Source organism: Poecilia formosa, unplaced genomic scaffold, assembly GCF_000485575.1.
Source record: "Poecilia formosa unplaced genomic scaffold, Poecilia_formosa-5.1.2 Scaffold7, whole genome shotgun sequence".
NCBI classification, from domain to species: domain Eukaryota; kingdom Metazoa; phylum Chordata; class Actinopteri; order Cyprinodontiformes; family Poeciliidae; genus Poecilia; species Poecilia formosa.
This window is the reverse complement of record NW_006799946.1, coordinates 4,427,260-4,450,789: the sequence shown is the minus strand read 5'-3', so window position 1 is coordinate 4,450,789 and position 23,530 is coordinate 4,427,260. Positions and strand designations below refer to the sequence as shown.

Sequence of the window (23,530 nt, the reverse complement as noted above, 5' to 3'; positions counted from 1 at the left end):
GTTTTGCTTTATATTTTTTATTATTTTAAACGTTGGGTTAGATTATTTTTAATTTTTTTTTTTAATAAAGTTTTGAACGTTTTAAGCGAGTCAGAGGAGGACGTGCTGGTCTCACGCCTGGCGGCTTTCGGTTTGTCACTTAATGCCGAGATCGACTCAACACCTTCTGCAATCGACGTATTGCACCGCTGCTCTAGCAAAGCAAGAACAGTTCAGAAACTATATGAAATGGCAAAAAAGTTATTTATTAACTGATTAAGTCGTGTTTTAGATTGTTCTTGAAAAACTAATCAGTCACGGCTGATTAGTGGGTGAACTCACTCCACAGTGAACCCATTGATTCCTTACAGCAGACAGCCGCTCCTCTCTTTTGCAGGTACTGCGTACCCCCGCTAAATCTTTTAGGGGTACGCAGTACCCTGCCGTACCCCCTTACTTTCACCCCTGCTTATAAGCAATCAAAACTAAAACTAATCAAGTAAAACACACAATCTAAAACACACACACACACACACCTCCAACAGCTTTATCTTCTGCTCTTTAGTATCTCACTTTTTCTCTCCTCCAGTTGTTTTTCTGTTTGCGACGCCCAGTTTACCTTCAGCTTCCTGATCGTACCTTTCACATAGATCCCAGCACGTGGCGTGTGCAGGTGCAGAATACTAACAAGTTGTTTGTGTGTTTGCACTCCACCAGCTGCCACATGTATGAATTCATGTAGGGGGATGTCCTGGGAGGTAGAGCTTTCACGCACCATGTGTTCATAGTGCTAATCATCCAAACGAAGTGGTCATTAACACCAGGGAGGTACAAGGTCAGCAAATGTACAAAGGACACGTAGAGGGAGTCGAAATGATGCCTGTGAACAGGAGGATATTATATCCAACAGGGCAGCTCTGTGGCTTTACTAATGGGCTGGACTGGGTTTGTACACATCCCTCTGCTAAGAGCCAGGGAGGGACGTTGTATGTTGGTGGTTTAATGCCCTGATAGCTGCTGCAGAGATTCAGAGATGATCAGAGGCTTCTCATCAGCAGGACTGGCCTGTTTGCTGGGAGAGCTCTCTTTATTCCTGGGGACAGAGATTATTGGGGCACAGGTGGCTAAAAGGATTGCTGGACAAGTAAAAGTGATGGGAGATGCATGGGAGCATAAAGTCTGGCAGGAGCAGGGGAGGCGAAGATAAAAATGAAGTCTGTTTTTATTGGCAGTCTATCAAAACGATCTGTGCTGTAGAAAACGAAGGACATCCTCCTGTACACCAGCCGAGTTTGCCAAGACAATTTTTTTTTCTGTTGACTTTAACATAGAACATAGCAAATCTTTGTCAACAAGTAAATCTCAAATTAGAATGTCATTCCAAATGTGCTTATTTTAGTTCAATAAAGAAAACGTTATATTAAATTTGTTCACAACGCAGTGCTGTATTACAAGTGTTCTTTTAATTTTGATGTGAACTAATGAAAATGCTAGATTATTTTCAGGCTTGACTATACTGCTGAAAAATACATCATTATCTTAGGGTTTCATATCAGTCGATATTGAATAGTTTTTTTTTTGTTTTAAATATCTGAAGTACTGGTGAAGTGACCTGTTTTATCCAGTTTCCTCTCCAGCTGTTGTACTCATTTTCTCCATTCACTCCACATAGTTTTCTTTTTTCTTTTTTTTTTTTAAGCAGTTAAGGAGGTGATGTCAAAACATGAAAATGTTGCTGTGCGAATTTCTCAACAGGTTGTTGCTAGGTAACCAATGAGTCAGTTAGATAGAGATACAGAGGAAGTTAATGTCATGCAAATGGTATAGAGCAACAACCGTCGTCAATATCTGTGTTTCTGCTAATTTTGCATCTGTTTTCTCTGGTGATAAACTCCACTGTTGAGGTTACAACAGGTTCTTACTACTTTCTGAGCAATTTTTGTTAGCTTCACTCGTGGTGTTCAAAAGAACAAATTACAAAAGCTGTTTTAAGACGCTACATTCTGGTTTTCAATTAACATTCATAACATTGAAATGTCTAGCACCAAAAAATAAAACTTTCTCTAACATGACCCCTTCTGCTGTTAGCCATAGCCACTGATTGCTCATGTTCACCCACAGCACCCCTTCAGTTTAACAGCTTCAGCAACAATGTCTTTGTTACTTAATTGTTGACCGAAAATCCACAGAAATGCTGAAACAGCATCACAGGTTGTTGCGCCGGAGGTTATAAAACGGGTTTTATGGCGTTGTGGCATTTTCATGCTTGCCAGGTACTGATTATGAGCCCCCAGGAAACGGAAATCAAATGACCTCCAAACAGTTAGAACAGACGACCCAATCCTCAAGTCTAAGTCGGGGAAAATCTAAACTATTTAAATTAAAAAAATGTGTAGTAGCCCTGTCATACAGTGAAAGACACACATGTACAGTCTGACGTTGGTCGTGGCAACAGGCTGAGTCCAAATCCAAATCACAGGAGGGGTGCTAATAATGAAGATGCCAAGCTTTGTTTCTGGGGTGTGTGTTGGAGTGTGACTGATCGTTTTGGATGAGGGGACTGTGTGGCGCCCAGCAGATGCAGTCTGCCTGTCTGAGAGAGCATCTGCTCGTCTGCTCTGTTTGTCCTTTTCCCGATTACCTCTTAAAAGAAAAACTCATCTGTAAACAACTTTCTGAATAAACAGAAACATCTTTTCTTTGTGCATATTTTGCCAGAGAAAGTGGAGTTTTTTTTTTTGTTTTTTTTTGTCTTTTATTTATAATTACCCACTAAATTCATTGTCTTCATCGGGAATCGTACTTGGCTTTCCTTTTTAAAGAGTAAAAGCTTCTGATGATAATAATCTCAATTAAAATCCCTTTTTGGACCATTTCAAGAAGTATGTGTGCTTGTTCAATCACTAAACTCAGCTTTATTGATCATTCCAGAATTAAAAAAAATAATCCTAAACTGAATGGATGCACCACTGTGGTCTACAACACTTCACAAAGCTAATATTTTTCCGACAAAGACTCTCCTTGAAATGACTGAAAAAGTTCAAATCACTTTTAAAGCATTTTTCAAGGAGGTCTCTTAAAACTTGTGAGTTTAGTATCTGGCTTCCTGCTAAGGTGGTTGTTTATTGGAAGGTTTGTCAGCATCACACAGTAAAGAAATTGGCTTTTGATTACGTTAACACGGTGAATTATGAAGCAGTTCAATAGTTTTAGGGAGGACATGTTTGAAATAGAAAAAGATTTGATATACGAATAGTTTCTGTGTGAATACAGCAAAAGTCGCACTTCATTCTAGGTTCTTTGTGTTGCTGTTGCTCAGACACAATCGTCAGAGGAACACATTTTCCTATGCAGTCTGGAGTATTTAGCCTAGAGATCTTTAGTTTAATTTGAACATTTTTATCATCCTTATAATTATGGAGAAATATTTGTATTTGCAGACTTTATTCTCTGTCCCATTGTCTAGAAATACTTTGCTAATGGATCTGTCCATCTGCCATTCATTTGTCCATCATCTGTCCAGTCTTTCCTTTCATGTGTTTTTCCCATATATCCATCCCTTTGACATGGATATGTCAAAAGTACTAAGTAGTTTACTAAACTATTTAGTACTTCATTCATCCATTCTTTTCTGCCTTTTCTCTACTATCTTCATTTGCTCATCCTTCTATCAAACAGTTGATCGGTTTCTTTTCGTACATCTATCAGATTTGAATGCTTCCATTCACTTCGTCCGTCTGTCCGTCCAGCATCATCTTGCAGTTTGTATTTCAAATTTAAAGCCTGACTTCGGTATAAATTCCTGCAGCGCACTAATTGCGGACTTCCTCCTTTTGTCTAAAAGGGTATAAAACATTTAACTGTGAAAATTTGAGTCTTGTAAAATGATTAAATTTAGACATGAATAAATAATGTGTAAACGCCGTCAACCTACAATCCCTTTGAAAGAACCTCTTAAGTCAGTCAGAGTGAAAGTGCACAGACTCGAGCCAATCACCCACCTACACACACAGGCAATCACACATTTCTTTTGTTTTCTCATCAAACTTTTGTCGACAGTAACTGGAACCAGCTTTGTGTCTCAGCAGATTTCTTTTCTTTCTTTTTTTTTTTTTTTTTTTTTTTTTTTGCCAGGGAGGTAAATAATCTTTTGATTTCCACCAGGAGTTTTTTTTTTTTTTTTTCTCAGATCCGTCAAAGATTTACTTTCAATCCCTTTGTGGTTTTGATTCGGACCTTGGACTTGGTTCATTCAGCTGTCCAAAATAAATCCGCGGCTCTTATTTTGTTTGCAGAATTTCCTCTTGCTTGTGTGTCTGTGTTTCTTGTTAAAGTCTGAAAGCTCTTAGCACACCGATGAGTCATTCATCACTTTCATAAACTAATGGAACATTTTGTAACGGCTGATTTGACGGAACTAGCCTCTAAATAACCATTAACATGACTGCAGAAGGTTGTAATTTATTTTTAGCATATACCACCTGAACCTATTAAATTACATTAGATATGATGTAGAGAAAGCAATTCATAAAGCAGGATACATTAAAGCTCTATGGTCAGCATCAAAGAAGCGTACTGATCAACCATGAATAGCTTTTCATTACATGTTCATCTGAATACGTTGGAAGATCATAAAAAGGTTTTTATTTTATGAATTGGGTCCATACCATTCCTTTTCATTGCCAAATACGCATACTGTTCATTTTTACAAGTGGAAACCCAACTAAGTTAGCTAAATAAGACTAATAAAAAACCATTTTAGCATAATAATACTATGTTATGCACAATCATGGAAAAGTGCTACAATTATGAAAGTTACCTAACAGACAGTTGGGCGACTTTCAGTCCCTGGACAAAAAGCCACAAAAGGTCATTGCTAGATGAGAATGTGCTCCGTTCTACTGTGGTATTGTAGAGGATTTGGACATATGTTTTAGTTGTTTTATTTATTTATTTATTTTTTTTGTATTGCAGGAAGAATTTTCTGCATGTTTGTAAATTTTCTATGGTAAACTGAACCATTGACTTATCTGTAACCTATAATAATGTAAATTAATTCAAATAAAAGCTTCCATCTAATTAATCTTTACGAGTTTCACTCAATGAATTCAGTTGATATCCTAATCTATATAAATATAGATACACCTGCATATTTCCTTCCATTTGCTGTTATATTTCCTTCCTGCTTACCTGACTCTGTCCTCTGCTCTCCTCACATGTTCCCATACAGGCTTCAGTATCACCCTCTTCCTTACCTTTGTTGTCCCCCTTGATCTCTCCACCTGTCAAATTACTTTTATTTTCCTCGTCTTCCGTCTTCTTCAGTCCTCCTCTTGCTGTCTCGGTTTGCCGCCCCCCCCGGGTTTGATTTTACTTCCAAACGTTGATGCACGTTCCTCTCTGTCCTCTTGCTCTTTTACTGTGGGACTTAATCAAACCTGACAGTCTCTGTGTTTCTTGCACCAGTGGGTTTGCTGTGTCAGTAATGCTCATAGCTCTGCAAATCACTCTGGACACTCAGTTTAGCCATCACAGCTTGACTTGCGAAGAGTTATGATCAAAGGGCCACCGATGACTTGACGCTTTGTTTTAAAGTAGAACTGGCACAAATCTTTGTGACGGTAAATTCATTTGGAGTTGAAAAGAGTCCTGCTGAGCCAGATTGTTTAAAGGGGGTAAAAATAAGGTGTTTGGATTGATGAGAAATTACGCCAGGTTTGTCGCCAGTTTGTATGAAAGAGGGTGAAATAGAGCAACCAAAACATGTCTTCTCCTTCTCTATGCTGGCAGAGCTGCCTTTATGTCACAGGAAATAAGAATCTCATTGGTCCTTCTGGCTCGGTTTGTGTTAAAGCATTGCTGACTGGGCTTGGTTGCCGAGTCAAATTCAGCAACCAACTACAGTAGCTTCAGAAAATTTAATCTCCTAAAGAATATTTGACCTTGAAAAAAAGCTGATAAGATTTTTGTCAGTCTTTGCATAAAGAAATCTGTCTTCTTTTCATGCCTGTATTAATCCCATTAAATGTGTACATAAACCATCGATCCAACTTATAAAAAAGAGGGATGTGAACTGTTTTCTCAATGATCTTATAAGATGTATAATAGACAAAATTTGGAAAAATATCCCTCAACTCGGACAGTGTAATCACAAATACACAGTTACATTTTTGACTGTACATAATTGTAAAATTTGATCAATTCTAACAAAAATATTCCACATTTTTTTTGGATAAGACGTATTTTTCCCCTCATATGTCATATTTAGACTGTGCTAAGGCTCAGTTTACATTAAATAACTGAAATCGAATGTTAAAATTTTAATTGTATTCAAATGTGTTTGTACACACACACACTTAAAAACAACCATATAAATATTTTGTCCAACTCATATTATAAATTACAATAAATTTACAACCAATCAATCTGAATACAGACAAATAGACAAATTCTCCTTTGATTAATACATTAAGTTGTTCCAGAAATGTATTTTGGTTATATTTAGAATATTACCCTCTAAAATCTGTACAACATATTTAGTCTAAATTTTATATTGGACAATTTTTTTCCACCTTGCTTGATTTTCCTTTTATTTACACTTAGGAGACTTTGCAAGGGACAGCTTATGTGATTGGTATTGAGCTTGACCTTATTAATGTGGGAAGTGTGACTGTAGATTTAAAAACCTCTATGTATTTTTCTTTTTTAGCCTGTTTGCTATTGAAATATCCAGCTCTATGTTCACTTTTTTGATGTCTACTCACTGTTTGTGTTTCTCTTTATAGCTCTCGCCAACTGATAAGAGTCTGGAGTTTGACAGAGACTTTCGCATCAGGCACTATGCAGGGGACGTGGCGTAAGTATCTTACTTTTTTNTCTGTCCTCTGCTCTCCTCACATGTTCCCATACAGGCTTCAGTATCACCCTCTTCCTTACCTTTGTTGTCCCCCTTGATCTCTCCACCTGTCAAATTACTTTTATTTTCCTCGTCTTCCGTCTTCTTCAGTCCTCCTCTTGCTGTCTCGGTTTGCCGCCCCCCCGGGTTTGATTTTACTTCCAAACGTTGATGCACGCTCCTCTCTGTCCTCTTGCTCTTTTACTGTGGGACTTAATCAAACCTGACAGTCTCTGTGTTTCTTGCACCAGTGGGTTTGCTGTGTCAGTAATGCTCATAGCTCTGCAAATCACTCTGGACACTCAGTTTAGCCATCACAGCTTGACTTGCGAAGAGTTATGATCAAAGGGCCACCGATGACTTGACGCTTTGTTTTAAAGTAGAACTGGCACAAATCTTTGTGACGGTAAATTCATTTGGAGTTGAAAAGAGTCCTGCTGAGCCAGATTGTTTAAAGGGGGTAAAAATAAAGTGTTTGGATTGATGAGAAATTACGCCAGGTTTGTCGCCAGTTTGTATGAAAGAGGGTGAAATAGAGCAACCAAAACATGTCTCCTCCTTCTCTATGCTGGCAGAGCTGCCTTTATGTCACAGGAAATAAGAATCTCATTGGTCCTTCTGGCTCGGTTTGTGTTAAAGCATTGCTGACTGGGCTTGGTTGCCGAGTCAAATTCAGCAACCAACTACAGTAGCTTCAGAAAATTTAATCTCCTAAAGAATATTTGACCTTGAAAAAAAGCTAAGATTTTTGTCAGTCTTTGCATAAAGAAATCTGTCTTCTTTTCATGCCTGTATTAATCCCATTAAATGTGTACATAAACCATCGATCCAACTTATAAAAAAGAGGGATGTGAACTGTTTTCTCAATGATCTTATAAGATGTATAATAGACAAAATTTGGAAAAATATCCCTCAACTCGGACAGTGTAATCACAAATACACAGTTACATTTTTGACTGTACATAATTGTAAAATTTGATCAATTCTAACAAAAATATTCCACATTTTTTTTGGATAAGACGTATTTTTCCCCTCATATGTCATATTTAGACTGTGCTAAGGCTCAGTTTACATTAAATAACTGAAATCGAATGTTAAAATTTTAATTGTATTCAAATGTGTTTGTACACACACACACTTAAAAACAACCATATAAATATTTTGTCCAACTCATATTATAAATTACAATAAATTTACAACCAATCAATCTGAATACAGACAAATTCTCCTTTGATTAATACATTAAGTTGTTCCAGAAATGTATTTTGGTTATATTTAGAATATTACCCTCTAAAATCTGTACAACATATTTAGTCTAAATTTTATATTAGACAATTTTTTTCCACCTTGCTTGATTTTCCTTTTATTTACACTTAGGAGACTTTGCAAGGGACAGCTTATGTGATTGGTATTGAGCTTGACCTTATTAATGTGGGAAGTGTGACTGCAGATTAAAAACCTCTATATATTTTTCTTCTTTAGCCTGTTTGCTATTGAAATATCCAGCTCTATGTTCACTTTTTTGATGTCTACTCACTGTTTGTGTTTCTCTTTATAGCTCTCGCCAACTGATAAGAGTCTGGAGTTCGACAGAGACTTTCGCATCAGGCACTATGCAGGGGACGTGGCGTAAGTATCTTACTTTTTTAAATTTTTTTTAAAACTTATTTAGGAAGAGCTTTTACTGATGATTCATCCTCTTTTGTATTCCTTTATGCATTCATGTCTCAGAGCTGCTGACTAGAACCAAAGCCAAGAACATTAAGTTGTTCCAGAAAAAGATTGAGGTTACTCAGATTTCCTAAAGTAGATTTTAACCAGAATAGACTTTATTAAGCCAGGTTACTTTGTCCACTCCATTCTCTGAAGAGAAATATTATTTTTTTTCAATACGGTTTCTTTTGATGTATACATCAAAAGAAGATTGCACCCAAAGTCAGCAATCTTTGGTTGCTGACTTTGGGTGCAGCTGTTTTTCTGTTGTGACAAACATGTGCTTCTCTTTAAATTAAAAATGTGAATGTTTTATTTCAGCAATTTAATTCAGTAACATATTGTTGTAGTTTCATGACGCATTGGGAGATTTTTTTTTTTTCAGGCATTTATTTCTGTAGATTTTTATCAAACCAAGGACGCCAAATTGACTTTTTAATTGAATTTTAATTTATTGAGATGTACTTGTATAGTATGCATTCATAAAAAAAATAGCATTAAGCATTACCTTATTTTTTTAACAGTGTCATTTGCAGGTCAAGAGTAACATCTTCAATGCTTGCTGTGAGTCACTCACAGTACCTGAACATGACTTGTATGATTAAATCACACACACTAAGAACCATCATAAGGGCTCTCATGGAAATGTGTTGAGCCTATTTGTGAAGGCTAAGTGTCTGGTGCTCAGGGGAGCAGAGCCAGGCTTGGCAGCCTTGATTGATCCCTGTGCCACAATTGTATAAGGCAGGAGATTTAAAGCTCTCACAGCATGGATTATAACAGCTTGGAGCTCCTTCACCTGCTCAGTGTATCATCGAAAGGTGTACATTAGCACCAGACATTCTGTACACTGGCAGGATAAAGCTGAAAAGGTCCCATTTTATTTCAGTGACCACAATTTGTGTAATTGACAGTATGTCCGAACATTAAAGTGAGCGTCGTGTGTATTTACCAGACGTTTTTCTTTTCACAGGTACTCGGTGGTGGGCTTTATTGATAAGAACAAAGACACCCTGTTCCAAGACTTCAAGAGGCTTTTGTACAACAGGTGAAGCACACCTTTAAACACGTCCTCACATTCTATTTATATCTCTCGTTGCACTTTCAATTCAAAGACTTTCCTTGGGTTTATCTACCACTACACTCTTTCAGCTTGAGTTTGTTCTTGTAAATGTGACATAATAAATCCTTAAAAGTCACGTGTGCTCTGTGGAGATTTCAGTTGTTCATAGCTTTTAAAGCAACGATTTGGGAAATTAAAAGTGAAAGTTTTGTAGCTGAATAGAGTTTCCTAATCTAAAATATCCATCTTTGATTTTTCAGTGTAGGCATGGAATATTACAGTCTACTTACGTTATGACAACCTTGAGTAAAGATGCCACTATATCACCATTATAATACATACTGTAAACCAAAATGAACATCTTTATCTAACTAGAAAAGCAGCTGACAAAAGGCCTACAAATCTACATTATTCCATAGGCTACAGTCGTACAAAAATTATTTCCAAATCACTGAAGTAAACATCACTGGTTATGGAAAAGTAACCTAGCAGACTACATTCAGGGCTATTTCAATCCTGTTTCTACTTGAACACTAATGAAGAAGTAAAACACTGATGGGAATCAGTTCATCAGCTTTGAGCTCTGAAGCTGATTAAGTATTTTCAGTCTTTTTTATTTCCAAATAATCGAACAACAAAAAAGAAGACAAGTTTCTTTAAATTAAATTTCGGAAAGCCTACAAAGTTGTTCTCTTTCCTACCAAATGTAGGTATTTTAGTACTTTGAAAATTGACTTTCCAATATGTGAATCTATTAAAAGGCTCAAACGTTTTTTTGAGAAGAATGTATGAGTAGCTAGTGTATTTTATTTTTTTTTTTACCAATGTCCAAATTAATCAGATGTTGACTTATCTTGTAGGCCCATTAAAAACTATTTTAAATCAGAAATAATATCATGTATAGCAGACAAACAAAGGTTTGACTCTAATTTATTCACAATCACAATGAAAACAGAAAACAAAGGTGTAAAAGGTTTAAGGGATTTGAGTGGTTTTACAAAGGATGCTTACCATAAGTCTGTTCATTTAGCTAAAATGCCTTTAGGCGTGAACAGAAATTTCAGGGTTGGTTTAGACGGGTTGTGTCGGTGTCTGAATACATAAAAGCTGGAAGCGGCTGCTTTTATTTTTAATGGACTGAATAAATCAAGAACTGGATGTAAACTGTTGCCTTAAAAGAAAGAAACTGTGTTGGACTATATGGTGCATCATTTTCACTAGAGAACAAAGAGTAATTTTATTACTTAAGATTGCTTTTTATTTTATAATATTTTTCCCTCTTTATGCATCAGTCCCTTCAATTTTCTTATGTATTTTTCTTTTTTTCCCCCCCATAGTTCCAATCCAGTACTGAAGGGGATGTGGCCTGAGGGCAAACTGAGAATTACGGAGGTCACCAAACGGCCGCTGACGGCAGCAACAATCTTCAAAAACTCCATGATCTCTTTGGTGGAGAACCTTGCCAGCAAGGTGAGGAGTCAAAATCAGTTGAACCAGTTTCATGAACAACATGTGAACTCTATGAAAGACGGTGGGACAAATCCTAAACAATTCCACAGCTGTTATCACAGACCTTCATCCTTGCAAACAAAAATAACAAATTATTGGATAGCATAAAATTTAGGACATAAAAATAATCATATTGTGTTGTGCGGTCAGACCGTTAGTTCCCGAAACTACACCAAAAAACAAAAACCCTTGTAAAAGCACATGCGGGGTCAGTATGACTACGCTGAACCACATACAGGATAAAAAAGTTACAGGGTCCAATGGATCAGCCATTATGATGTGCAAAAGAAAGGGACAACAACCTTTCTGTTAATCTTCTGTCTTCTACAATCCACAGGAACCCTACTACGTCCGCTGCATCAAGCCCAATGATGTCAAATCTCCTCTTCTGTTTGAGCCCGAACGCTGCCGCCACCAGGTGGAGTATCTCGGCCTGCTGGAGAACGTCAGAGTGCGTCGGGCCGGCTTCGCCTACAGACAGACATATCCGCGATTTCTACAGAGGTATAACAGCCATAAAATAATGATAGAGGCCGTCTTTCAATAAACTACACAATAGCGTCTTAATCTTTGGTTCATTGTCCGTTTATTGTTATCAAGGTGAACTCCTTAATAAAAATTCATCTTGACTGCCCTTGAAAGTTATTTATTCGCCTTGAACTACAAATTTTCTCATTTTTCAGCTGTAAACTTCCATCTTTGTTGCCGGGATAGACCAAAACAGTGTTTTTCTACTTATGAAAATCAGAAAATTGTGATCTGCATTTATGTTCCGACCTCTTTACTCCAATACCGCTACGGCGTAAACTTAAAATAGTTTAAAATAGTAGATTTAAAAATAGTTATAAATGTAGCTTTGGAGCATCAACACTGCCGTTTCTCATGTCTTCACTGTGGTTTCTTTAGATACAAGATGATCTCAGAGTTTACATGGCCCAACCACGACCTGCCGTCAGACAAAGACGCCGTTAAGAAGCTTCTGCAGGGCTGCAAGTTTGACCACGACGTGGCTTACGGCAAAACAAAGGTCTTCATCCGCACTCCGCGGACTCTCTTCAGCCTGGAGGAGCAGCGAGCTGAAATGGTCAAAAGAATCGTCGTCTTCCTCCAGAAGGTAATCATGTGACCACATGGGCGTATTTTATTTACTTTATTGCAATATTTTATGTAATTAAATCTTTAATCTGTACAGTTCTACTGCTACTTTTTACAATTTGTCCCTCATTTTCTTTCTTGTATTTTAACCCATCAAACAAACTGATTACTATTTCATGGTATTTGGTAATAATAAAAGAGCTCCTAACTCTAAACATCAATCATTATTAAATCTGCCGGTTGCCACCCATAAACATAAATCATTTGATTACAACCTTGAAATGAGATTATGAGCTGCCTGTGTTTCCGAGGCCAAAGATCTTGTTTCTTCTGGATTGCATCGGATGCTGTTCTGCATATGAATAACCTCTGAGAGGAATAAGTCTGTGACTCTGCAGTTAATTGGAAAAGCTCAGAGGTATTTCAGAAGCTGAAATCATCTTGTATTATTGGTGTTGCTTTTAATTTTCTAGTTTTGGAGCTCCTTTATCGGAATGTAGTGGTTTTAAAACTGTTGATTTTCCTATTTGTCATAAACTGCAACTTAGTTAAGTATATTTGAACACATTTAAAATGATATGCTGCGATCTCTGGATGCGTCACTGGACTGGGTGGTTGTTGTCTTCCTCATGCGTCAGTGATTTGATGACACTTCCTTCAGGCGAGAATGCCAAGATCTTGGTGAGATTATGCTGCATTCGCTGACGGGCGTCGTTTTAGTATGCATAGGAAGAATGTGATGGTTTGTAAACGTGGACCGACACTCTGTCTCAGGTTTAAATTGAGAATATGCAATGCAAATTCTATGTCGGCTTTAAAAAAATGCCACTTCTGACTGACGGTCACACTTGTACAGCATCAGTTTATCAACAGTGTGAGAGAGCTCTCGTACATAAATCAAGTGAGGCACTATTTGTGCTGCGCTTGGGACCCGACTGATTGGCATTCATACATTTTCCCTACTTGATGTCAGCAGATTCCTCCCCACTGTGGTGTTGTATTCCTCCACAGCTTTAATGTGCACCTTTGTCAAGGTAAGCCCTGACATGAAAGGGTTTTCCAAGGCGAATTACCTTCTGTAGTGAAATGATTGGTTGACCTTATTTATTGATCGATGCGACCCATCAGGAGTTTCTTCTCCCCGAGGAAACCCTTATCTTGTATCTGCGTATAATCCAGCTTTGATAACAAAGAGAAAGCTCAGAGGAATTGTAGCTCTTCCGCCAAAGCAAATGGCTCAGCATGGTTGACTGTTTTTTTTCCCAGAAGCTGTATTTAATCTTGTCCTCGGTCAGTGTCGAAGCAAAGCTTTCATTATGTGCATGCTCACACACTCCATATTTTCAGAGCGTCAAATAAAAGCGTGACAGCAGAATAGACTCCTGTATCTTTCCATGCGGTTACTCAGAAAATATCCCAGTCGGAGTCTGATCTGCTGTGCCAAGCGGGCCTCTTATCAGCACCCGGCACACCATCCAACCTTATGCCAGGCGGCACAGTGCCAAAAGTTAGTGCTGTATGACTGAGGCACAGACATTCTCCGTGTCCTTATTTACCTCACAGATTTATATTAATTCCACTTAGTTTGCCCTGTCAAACAAAACAATCTGTGACTCTGCATACAGCTTAAGTGTCAGCTCACACTGCAGCTGCGTGTGTAAACCGGGAGACACCGGGCCCCACTGTTCAGACTCTCTTTTTCTTCTCTTAATGTCCAAAATAGTTTATCAGGGCTCTGTATTGGAGCCCATTTTCTTTCATCCTTCCATCCATTGTCTATTCCTGCTTAATCTGGGATAGACCAGACTAAGCATTCTGTTTAAATTTGATTTGTTTTAAAAAGCCATATTCTATGTATATGCAGATGACACTTATGTGATTATCTTCCTCAAGATCAGCAGTGGAAAATCTTTCCAGTCGGCCTTTGAAATTCAGATCTATATTGCACAGTTGAAGTTCGAATTGGACAAAAACAAATTAAAGTTTAATTTGGCTAATTAGAGCTGACTATGCATAAAATTATTAGATTAAAGCATGTTTTACTATAAATTTTTTATTCGTATCTAAAAAACAACCACATTGACATATAATGACAGGCGTTCAAACAAACAGTTTGTGATCCAGTCTTAAAAAAATCAATACCTTGAAGATTTCTGGCTACTACCTGCATTGAATACGAGATTGTTTTGACCATATCTGAAGTAATGTCAAAGTCAGATTTATTTAAACCTTGGTAAATATATTGTTAAATGCATGAGAAGATTTAGGAGTTGTTAGCCATAACAATATGCCATGTCTGTTTACTGAAATAAGAGTCAGACTTGATCAATAGAGAAATGTTTGCTGATTTTAATGGAGAGAAGATTTCACGCCGTCAGTGTGAAGTGGATGCTCCTTCTGTTTCGCTGTAATGGTTTTGTTGTGTACTTGTTTATGTTGGAAGTTGGTTATAAACTTGTATTCCATAAGATTACCTATGTATTTTATGGGGTTTATGTTTTGCTGCCTTTATGAGCTGGTCTCTCTTGGAAAACGTCTCTGCTTTTATGCCTTTAAATTACCATAATGCCTCCTACTTTTAGGTGGGGGGGTGTAGTCGGAGTACTGGAGGGGCGAGGGCTTCTCCTCATCTCAAATTAATCCTCCATTTATGAGTTCTTTCTTTATATTCTAGGGTTCATCACATCCTTCTACTCTTTTTTTATTGTCTGTTTTTGTGAAATCCTTCACTGACATCAAGCTGGGGGTGGGGGGAAGCAGTTTCATTATTCCTACTTTAAAGAACAGGAAGAAAAACGACAAGAATCCCAGAGTCCAACATAAATACAGATAGCCCTTAAATTATGCATAAACTTCCCCCACCTGCTCTGTGTGTTGCAAATGAATATTTCATAAATCCAAGCTCAGCCATCCACATCACAGTACCTGTCGGCGTTTGTCAGAGTAGGCGCCATGATGAGACGACACACCCCCCTCGTGTACTCTGAGCCTCGGTTTTAATTGCTTTCCAAAGCTTTACATGGTTGATGTGTGAAACTGGGTTTATCAGACATGAGGAGTGTTTCGTTATGGGTCATCAGCTTTTATAGAGAAGCCACATGGGGTTTATATGGACAGCGTCTAGAGGAAAAAGTTTATTTGATGATGACATTTGTTTAATCCTTTCCACTGATACTCGGTTGGTAAATCGTGTCAGAAAGCAATGAATAATGTAGTCGTTTGAATCTTTCCTTGGAACAATGTTGTCGGAGTGATAAAGAGGACTGCTAACATTTACCTGTTTGTGTGCTGATTTTCTGAAAAGTCTGCACTACCTTGGATCCCCTCAACAGCCCACAAATATCTTTATTCTGAAAAAATAAAAAATAAAAAAAGCTCAGCAGAAACACAGTCTCTGATCCTTTTATCCCTCCTGCAAAAAGTTTTCGAAATCCTTTCTAAAGAAACTCAACACTGTGACAGAGAAAAATCTGATGGTTTAATGTGGCAAATGATGTTGCTACGGATTTGGTTTTTAATTTTCTTTAGTCGGTATTTTATTTTTTATAAGATAACAAAGTGCACAACTAAGTTACAAACATGTAAGGCTGAAGGTGCCGCACTTTGTTACAACACGGCCAAATACTCACATTTTTATTACATTTCAGAAATGAACAACAGGATGGCTAATTAACTAAAAACAATAGCAAAACAGTTGGAGTTGAAGCCAAAATAATATTTTCAAACAAAATCCACATATTCTGTGTGGAATTCATACATCTTGCATGTTGAATTTTGTTTTCTTCACAAATCACACCAATTCGGGACATAGAACAGATATCAGTTACCCCACTGTGCATTAAAGTTGAAGATGCATCAGACTCTAATGTCATAAAACAATCTCGACTTATCAGTCTATGTGGACAGTGAATACCAGTGTTGTGGTACTCGAAGTTGGTCTTGGTCTTGTCTCGGTCTCGATACACTCTGGTCTTGGTCTTGTCTTGGTCTCGGGTTAGGTGGTCTTGAACACAACACTGGTGAATACTTTCACACTTTCTTTCCATGGAGCTGTAACATTATACTCAAATCATGAATCAACCATCAGCATTCAAATTTAATTCTGGATTATTTCAACATTTGATGGATTTGTAAAACAACACAAGAGTATTACCGTGAATAAAACTCTTTATTAATCATTCTCATCCAAGCGAAACTTTCACATGCTCTGACTTCAAAATACAAGTGTGCATTAAATCCTTAAAAAGGTTTTATATGCCTCATGTTTTGAGACACCAAGGTGCCAACTGTGTGGGTATGACTTTTCTCTGGCAAAATCTAGAGTTCACCTGCATAAAGACCGTTCTGTACGTTCATAGTTCAAATCACCCGAGGTTTGTGTGCTTCACTGCACCTGTAATGTAAGAAAATCGCTTCTAATGCTGCGATGAATAACAAAATCTTTCCGATGTTTTCTTAGATGAATCACCCAGTTAATTTTATTGTCCTTCAAATCAGTTTCACTGATGTTTGTTATTTCAGGCTTATTCTGCTGTCTGTACGCAATACACCTAGAATCTATTTGGTCGAGTCCCATTTCAATGATCGATGGAGCCAATTCATTTGACTCTTCAATAACACCTATTTAATGAGACCTCAGTGTTTCAAATCAGTTTGAACACATTTGTTTCACATCATTGGAGGGCATTACCCCCCCCCCCCGAGGTAAAAGTTTAAACCCAATGCAGAGAGTAAAGGGGAATGAGGAACTGTGGGTTACTGGTGAGTGTGCCACTCACAGGAGGCCTTCATTGATTTATGATAATGACTGCTGCCCTCAGCTTCTTCCCAGTATTTCCCTTTGACAGCAAGAGGTCAGCAAACCTCACAGCTTCACCAGATACTGTCACACAATCCTGATATTAGCCCCCCTCACTCCGCCCCCCTCATTGAGTTTGTCATTTAAAAAGCAGTTTGATGTCCCCTAAGGACATCAAATTGGTCCTTCTCAGAATAAAGTGCATTTTTTTTTCTTTTTAACAAATCCCATAAAGGAGTTGTTTTCCATATCTTAGACTGGTCTGTGTACAGCAGTGGCAAGTGTTTACCTTCACAAATGCATCACTTCATTGTATTTACAGCCTGGAGTAATCTGATTCTGATAGGGCTATTTAGATCCCCTGCTGTTTATTCTTCTTAAAAAAGATGATGTCTATTTAGTCATAGTGCTGATATAATACCGGTTTTCAAGAACCAGAACTAATGCCAGCTCTGGTCCTGGTTGTTGAAAATCTCTTGCGTGTAAAGAAGGGTTCTTTGAGCATTTGAATAGACTGTCAGTGGTCACACTAACAATGATTATATTGGATGAGCTCTGTGATGGACTGGCCAACCGTTCAAGATTTACCCTCCCCTTTGCACGCCAGCTCCTCCCGCGTCCCTTCAAGGATAAGAGTGTATAGACAGTAAATGGATGAATTTTGCTTCTGGATAGCAGCTCACAGTGAGACTCCTGCTGTATTTTATGGAGCTCGGTATCTCAACAGAAACCCTCCAGCTCTTCTGAGTTGCCCTAGCCTTTATTTAATATTCATTTCTCAGCCCAAACAGCATCAGTCTGTCCAGCTTTGTTGCAACAGAAAAAGATCCCCAATCTGGGTTTGATGGGCTCGTAAACCCTGAGCCTCTTAGCTTGGTGAGGACCGCCTCCATAATGATCAGATGGCTTTATTGGCCCAAAGATTGAGGCGGCAGACCGTCAGGGGCCTCGTTACAGGCCTGATTTATCCTCAACCCCCCCCTGGGAGTCATCTCCGTCGGTCGGGCTCAATTGTTGGAGCCAGAGTGCTACAGTGTGGCTGAACATTGTTGTGTCTAACTGTGGGGCTCCTATAGATACCCCCACCGTTTCTGCACCATCCCTGTACCTATCACACTCTAATGAAGCTCCAAACACAGTGCAATGGGTTTATGTCTGCTCTCATCAATTATCTGTTTCGTGATGCTCTTTTTATCCCCCTGCATCACCTCTTACCACTGACATCAGTCACATTGTAATTAGTGACTTACAGCTCCGCTAAGCAGAGTTGTTGATCTGGCAAAGACCTGTGCACCATGTGGGCTTTAGGCAGCCAAAATATTTCATGAGCTCTCATTGATTCACCAATTGGGCATTTTTGTTTTGTTCTTTTGCTTCCATTTGTGTATTGGAAAATTTAGACGGGAGAGCATCCTTCAAATTGAGACAAAATACAAGACATTTAACCAAAAACAAAATTCTTGTTTGCATTAAATGTAAGCTATTCTCATTTAACATACTTCATGTGGGAGTATTAATTGTAGGTAACTATAATGAATAGGCTTAAAATAGGAATTTTGTTTTCTGAATTGAAGGATAAGAGGGTGTATAGACAGTAAATGGATGAATTTAAAAGCAGCATCTACTGCAGTGAGGCTAAATATCTTTTCAACTTGCAAAATATCTATATGTAACTGGAAATCTCAATGGAAATATCGCATTCTAAATTGTCCTGTCAGTATTATTAATGTGCACAATGATACTGATATGCAGCCCTTACTTTAAAGTCCATCTATTATTTTAAAGCTCTGCATCTTCTTGGTGTCTCTTTTTAGCATTCACTCACCCAGGAACTGTGCTAATGTAGCTATCCAAAGAAAGAAGCTACTGTAGGAGTTTTTGGCAATGCAAGCTGATGTTTTAACATAAATCTTGCCTATTTAGATTTGTGTGCAGAATAAACTTATTTTATGTTTAATTTTAGATTTTCCATTGACTACTACAGGCCAGTCCGGATTATCAATGCAGTTTTGGGATCATAGTTCTTTGAAATGGCTAAAATGGAGAAAATGCCTAATATCACCTTTTTCTCTGCAGACATCAAATACAGGCACACAAACTGTAGCTGAGAGAAAACTCATTGCGACTCTGTTAGTTATTGTTATTCAGTGGGTTAGTTTAGCTTAATATAAAAAAATTGCAGAAATTGTAAACCAGTTTTATAGGTCAAACAAATATGTTAAACATAAGTAACCTCCCATAAAATTCTTACATGTTCATGCATGTAAGGAGTGTATTGCATTCCAGTGGATGTAACAGTATCTGAATATATGACTCCTGCTTATCTATCCCCATTGTGTGACTGAAAAGCCTTTATCTGCTGCCAAATAAAAAAAAAAAAAAAAGCTCCTTATTTTTTTTGTTATTGATTTGGTGTGGATGGCTTTAGTTTTGAGTTAATTTGCTTTTGGTTTAGTCTACTCATGTATTACATTTTTTTGTTGGAATAAGTTAATCAAAATGAAATGTGCATACAGAATTTGATGAATGAATTTGGTGCAAATGTGTTCACCATTATAACTGTTACATAGTCTTTGGTCATGTTTAAGGTAAACACCACCCCATCTACTTTCTACCCTTCGTTTACTCTTGTTTTGGGTCCAGGTGGGGCTGGTGCTTAGACAATAAAAGGGTGTTATTCATAGAAGTACAAAGAATGTAAGACATCTAACAAAGGTGTGTCAAGATTTTAAATAATTATGCTGGCATTCAAGGCTGATGCACAAATGTCTGTCTGAAATTCGAACATAAGTGTCTCTTTTTAGTGTCACCCTGACCATGATGGAAAATTCTTCATGTTTTAAGCATAAACATTTAACATCAGGATGTTAATGCATTGACAACCTTATGTCGTCGCTTTCTATGCCTTTATTTCTCGCAGCAATATGTTGATAGTGAGGCTTGACTTAGCGCCTTCACCTTCACTACAGCCCGATTTACAGCAGCTTAGTGATTGCATGCAAAATTGAAAGAAATAATATGTTAACCTTATTCCCAGAAAAACAATCAAACACGTTCACCTTGTTCCTCCCACTGCCATCACCCTGAGCACATGGGAGAGTCATCCCAGTTATCTCTCTCTTTTATTCATGATGCATTAGAGACATTGCAGCATTGCAGAAATGAAGGACAAGGTCTTCATTATTCAGCCTACACAGCAATGGAGGGACGATTTTATTTTATTTTTTTTGTGAATGTAGAATGATTTGCATGAACAGAAAATAAATTAGAAGCCTTACTAAAAAACATAGAGTAATTTAATTCTGGATGTGACACAAATTTCTCTTCTGATTAGAATCACAAAACATTTGAGGAATCTTGGAAATCATTTTCCTCAATGGTCAGCCTACTTACTATAAACCACATTGGCCTGTTTTGTTTGTTTGTTTGTTTGTTTGTTTGTTTTTTGTGGATTTTATCTGCACAGACCAGGCTGATCACAGCTTAATTCGCATGACATGATTGAACAAACTTAAAGGTCTGAAAAGCCAAAATCTCAGAAAGCAGTTTGGCTTTGTGATTAGAAGTTTTAATATTTTACTCATGTGTCTCAGGTTACTGTGGATCATGAATACTTTTATGGCTGTGCTGTGTGTGCAGCTGCTTTCTACCTTTTTTTTTTTCCCAACATGACATTTTCCACTGATAAACAGAAATGTAACACTTTTATTTGCAGCCTCTCTGATCGATTTGTTTGTGTCTTCAGTGCTCCAGCTTGTTCTCTGCACACTGTTACACTGCTGGTTCTCATCAGGTGAAAACTGCCTCCTCCGCAGTTTCAATATGCAAATAGAAGAAAGCCTTTTCTTTGCCACCCGCCTCCCCCTCAGTGTAAAGGATTAAATATTCATGATCTCCATGATTACAGTGCATTATACTGAAGTGGTATTCAGAAGCGTGCCTTCAATGCACACTACCATAGTGCTTTGAACTGTTGATGTTTAGGGCCCTGTCAGTGGATTAGTGGCTTCCAGGGATTATTTAGGGGACACATTAACACCAGATTTGGTGTTTGTGTCAGAATGAGGGAGTACTGTTAAAGCGGAGCATATGGTGCTAGTTTTAGAGAGGCTGGATTAGGAGTTACAGCTCTCTTGGGTCCCCCCTTGCATCTATTATTGATGTTATAAAGGATCTGATAGCCACTCAGTTTATATTTGTTTATATGCAGTTTTCCTTTTCTCTTTTTTCTTTTAATATTTGTAAGATTATCATTTTCTTCTATATTCGGTGTACTTCTCTCTCTCTCTCTCTCTCTCTCTCTCTCTCTCTCCCTCTCTCTCTCTCTCTTTCTCTCTCTCCTCAATTTCTTGTCTTTGTTTCCTTGCTGTTTTATACTTGTGTTTTCGTCTTTATCATGTTGAGGACAATATTTTTGTTGAAATCTCCTTTGTTGTATTAGTTTTGTTGGTGGGTTATAGCTTTCACTTACACTGATCTTTGTTGATGTTTTTGCTGTTTCAATCTTTATGGCATCAGTTTCAGCAAGATGTCTCTTTGATTATAAGAAAATCTAGAATCACCTTATATTTGCTAATATTTATGCCTGTCCATCTTTACCATTTTTTTCTTTTATGCATTTATTTATTTATTTATTTGTAGGTATCTCCTAAACCAAAAGAAATGTAATTGACTTCAAAAGATCAATTATATTTTGTGAATGCTTACTTTTTTTTTTTTTTTTTACCTATACCATTCCCACGTGTTCTAGGTTTGGCGGGGCACTCTCGCTAGAATGCGATACCGGCGGATGCGCGCTGCCCTCATAATCCTGCGGGCCTACCGACGCTACAAGGTCAAGTCCTACATCCGCGAGGTCAACCGTCGCTTCAAAAATGTTCGCTCCATGAAAGACCATGGCAGACACGTGAAGTGGCCGACACCTCCTAAAGTCCTGCGCAAGTTTGAAGAGGCAATGAAGAGCATCTATAACAGGTATTCGACCAGGACATCTAGTGATGCGCCAGACGCCGATTTACAATCTGTAGTTTTTGTCAAACTTTAATTTGCCAATGCTAGTTTTATTCAATTAAGATTTGTTGCTAAAGACTATCATTTTAAGCGTACAGCACATTTTTCTTGCTAACCTGCTGTGAGGTTAGTACGTTGCATAGCTTTTTGGGTTTTTTTTACCTGTTAAGGTCAGGTCTGGGTCAGTCAGCTTATACATTGGTATTTATTCATCAACTTGACAACACAGTTATGCATTGACGTCATGTGGCAAATGGCTTCAATTCTTACCTAAAAACATTGGATAGCAATAAATAAATATATTTATTCCATTTATTCTAGTTGCACATTTCTACAAAGTTTGGAGTGACACTTGGTTTTTCATAGCTGTTATTAAACGATCCCAGATAAATGCTACATTGATCTGATTTATAGCTCTTACTCGCATCCTGGACTCATTTTGGAACGGCGGGTGTTGATCTGTGTCTCAAGAGTCACTGATGCTGAAAGCAACAGCACTCCTAGGAGTGAGTCGCTGAGCATTAGTGGATGTAATTTGGGCTAACATCTTAGTTTTGGATCCTACTTTTGGAATGTTAACAGCTAGGATAAAATAAAAAAATGTTCAAATGGTGCAGTTTATATCTTCCTGAAGCAGCTGTCGTTTTAAAGTGAAACTCAAATCTCCAGTTACTCATAGAAAAAAGAGAGGTCATGAATATTTTGGACAAGATGCTTAATTTGCTTAAAGGAAATCTCACTGTAAACAACACATGGTCCAGAGGGTTACTAAGAACCAGATGTGTCCCTTTTCGAGCTGTTTACACCTGTTTCCCGTGGCTTCAGGCTCACGCTGGGTATTGATTTTATTTCTCCTCCATGAGGGACTCATCTCTGTCTTTCATCTTTGTGTCAGTTTTTTTTTCCACCCTTAAGGCAGCTTTAGATAGCTAGCCTTCTTTCAGAATCATGTTGGCTGTCGGGATTTATGAGTGAAAAGGTATCGAAAAATAGCACAATGCAGCTGGTGTCTGCTAACCCGTCGACAGAATGAAAGCTTTGAGCGGAGGCCTTGATGGAGAAACTTTTCATTTCTGCGATGGGTTTTTGGTCTTTATGAATGACCATGCCCTTGGATGTTTCCGTCAGGTGGTGGGCATGGACGCTGATCAAAGGCCTTTCTCCAGAGGAGACTCTGCAGGTCAGGGCCAAGGTAGCCAGCCTGGAGGCCCTGAAGGGCCACAGGGCCGACTTGGGCTTGCAGAGAGCCTGGGAGGGAAACTATGTGGTGAGTAGGTGAAGGAGAACCAATTGGATTAAATTAGTTATACAGATGAAGAAACAGACTCATAATATTTAAATCAATGTGAAAATGCTCCTAGTTATGCTTGTGTTTGTGTGTTATTATGTTTTTGTCCTTTTTATCTTTTTGCCTTTTTAATGGACTGATTGAAGGACAATTAAATTGTGTTCTACATATTGCAATGGC

At 38.0% G+C, this 23,530-nt stretch overlaps 1 protein-coding gene across 1 annotated transcript in view; it reads left to right on the top strand.

Moving 5' to 3' along the window:
* myo1d (myosin 1D) overlaps positions 1–23,530 on the top strand; it is a 109,057-nt gene that overhangs the window by 33,887 nt on the left and 51,640 nt on the right. Inside the window, exons 12-18 of the mRNA XM_007572314.2 lie at positions 6,765–6,835; positions 9,561–9,635; positions 10,988–11,120; positions 11,497–11,663; positions 12,066–12,273; positions 21,803–22,026; positions 23,191–23,329. Coding sequence (XP_007572376.1) covers positions 6,765–6,835; positions 9,561–9,635; positions 10,988–11,120; positions 11,497–11,663; positions 12,066–12,273; positions 21,803–22,026; positions 23,191–23,329 — 1,017 coding nt within the window. The remainder of the gene's footprint in view (positions 1–6,764; positions 6,836–9,560; positions 9,636–10,987; positions 11,121–11,496; positions 11,664–12,065; positions 12,274–21,802; positions 22,027–23,190; positions 23,330–23,530) is intronic.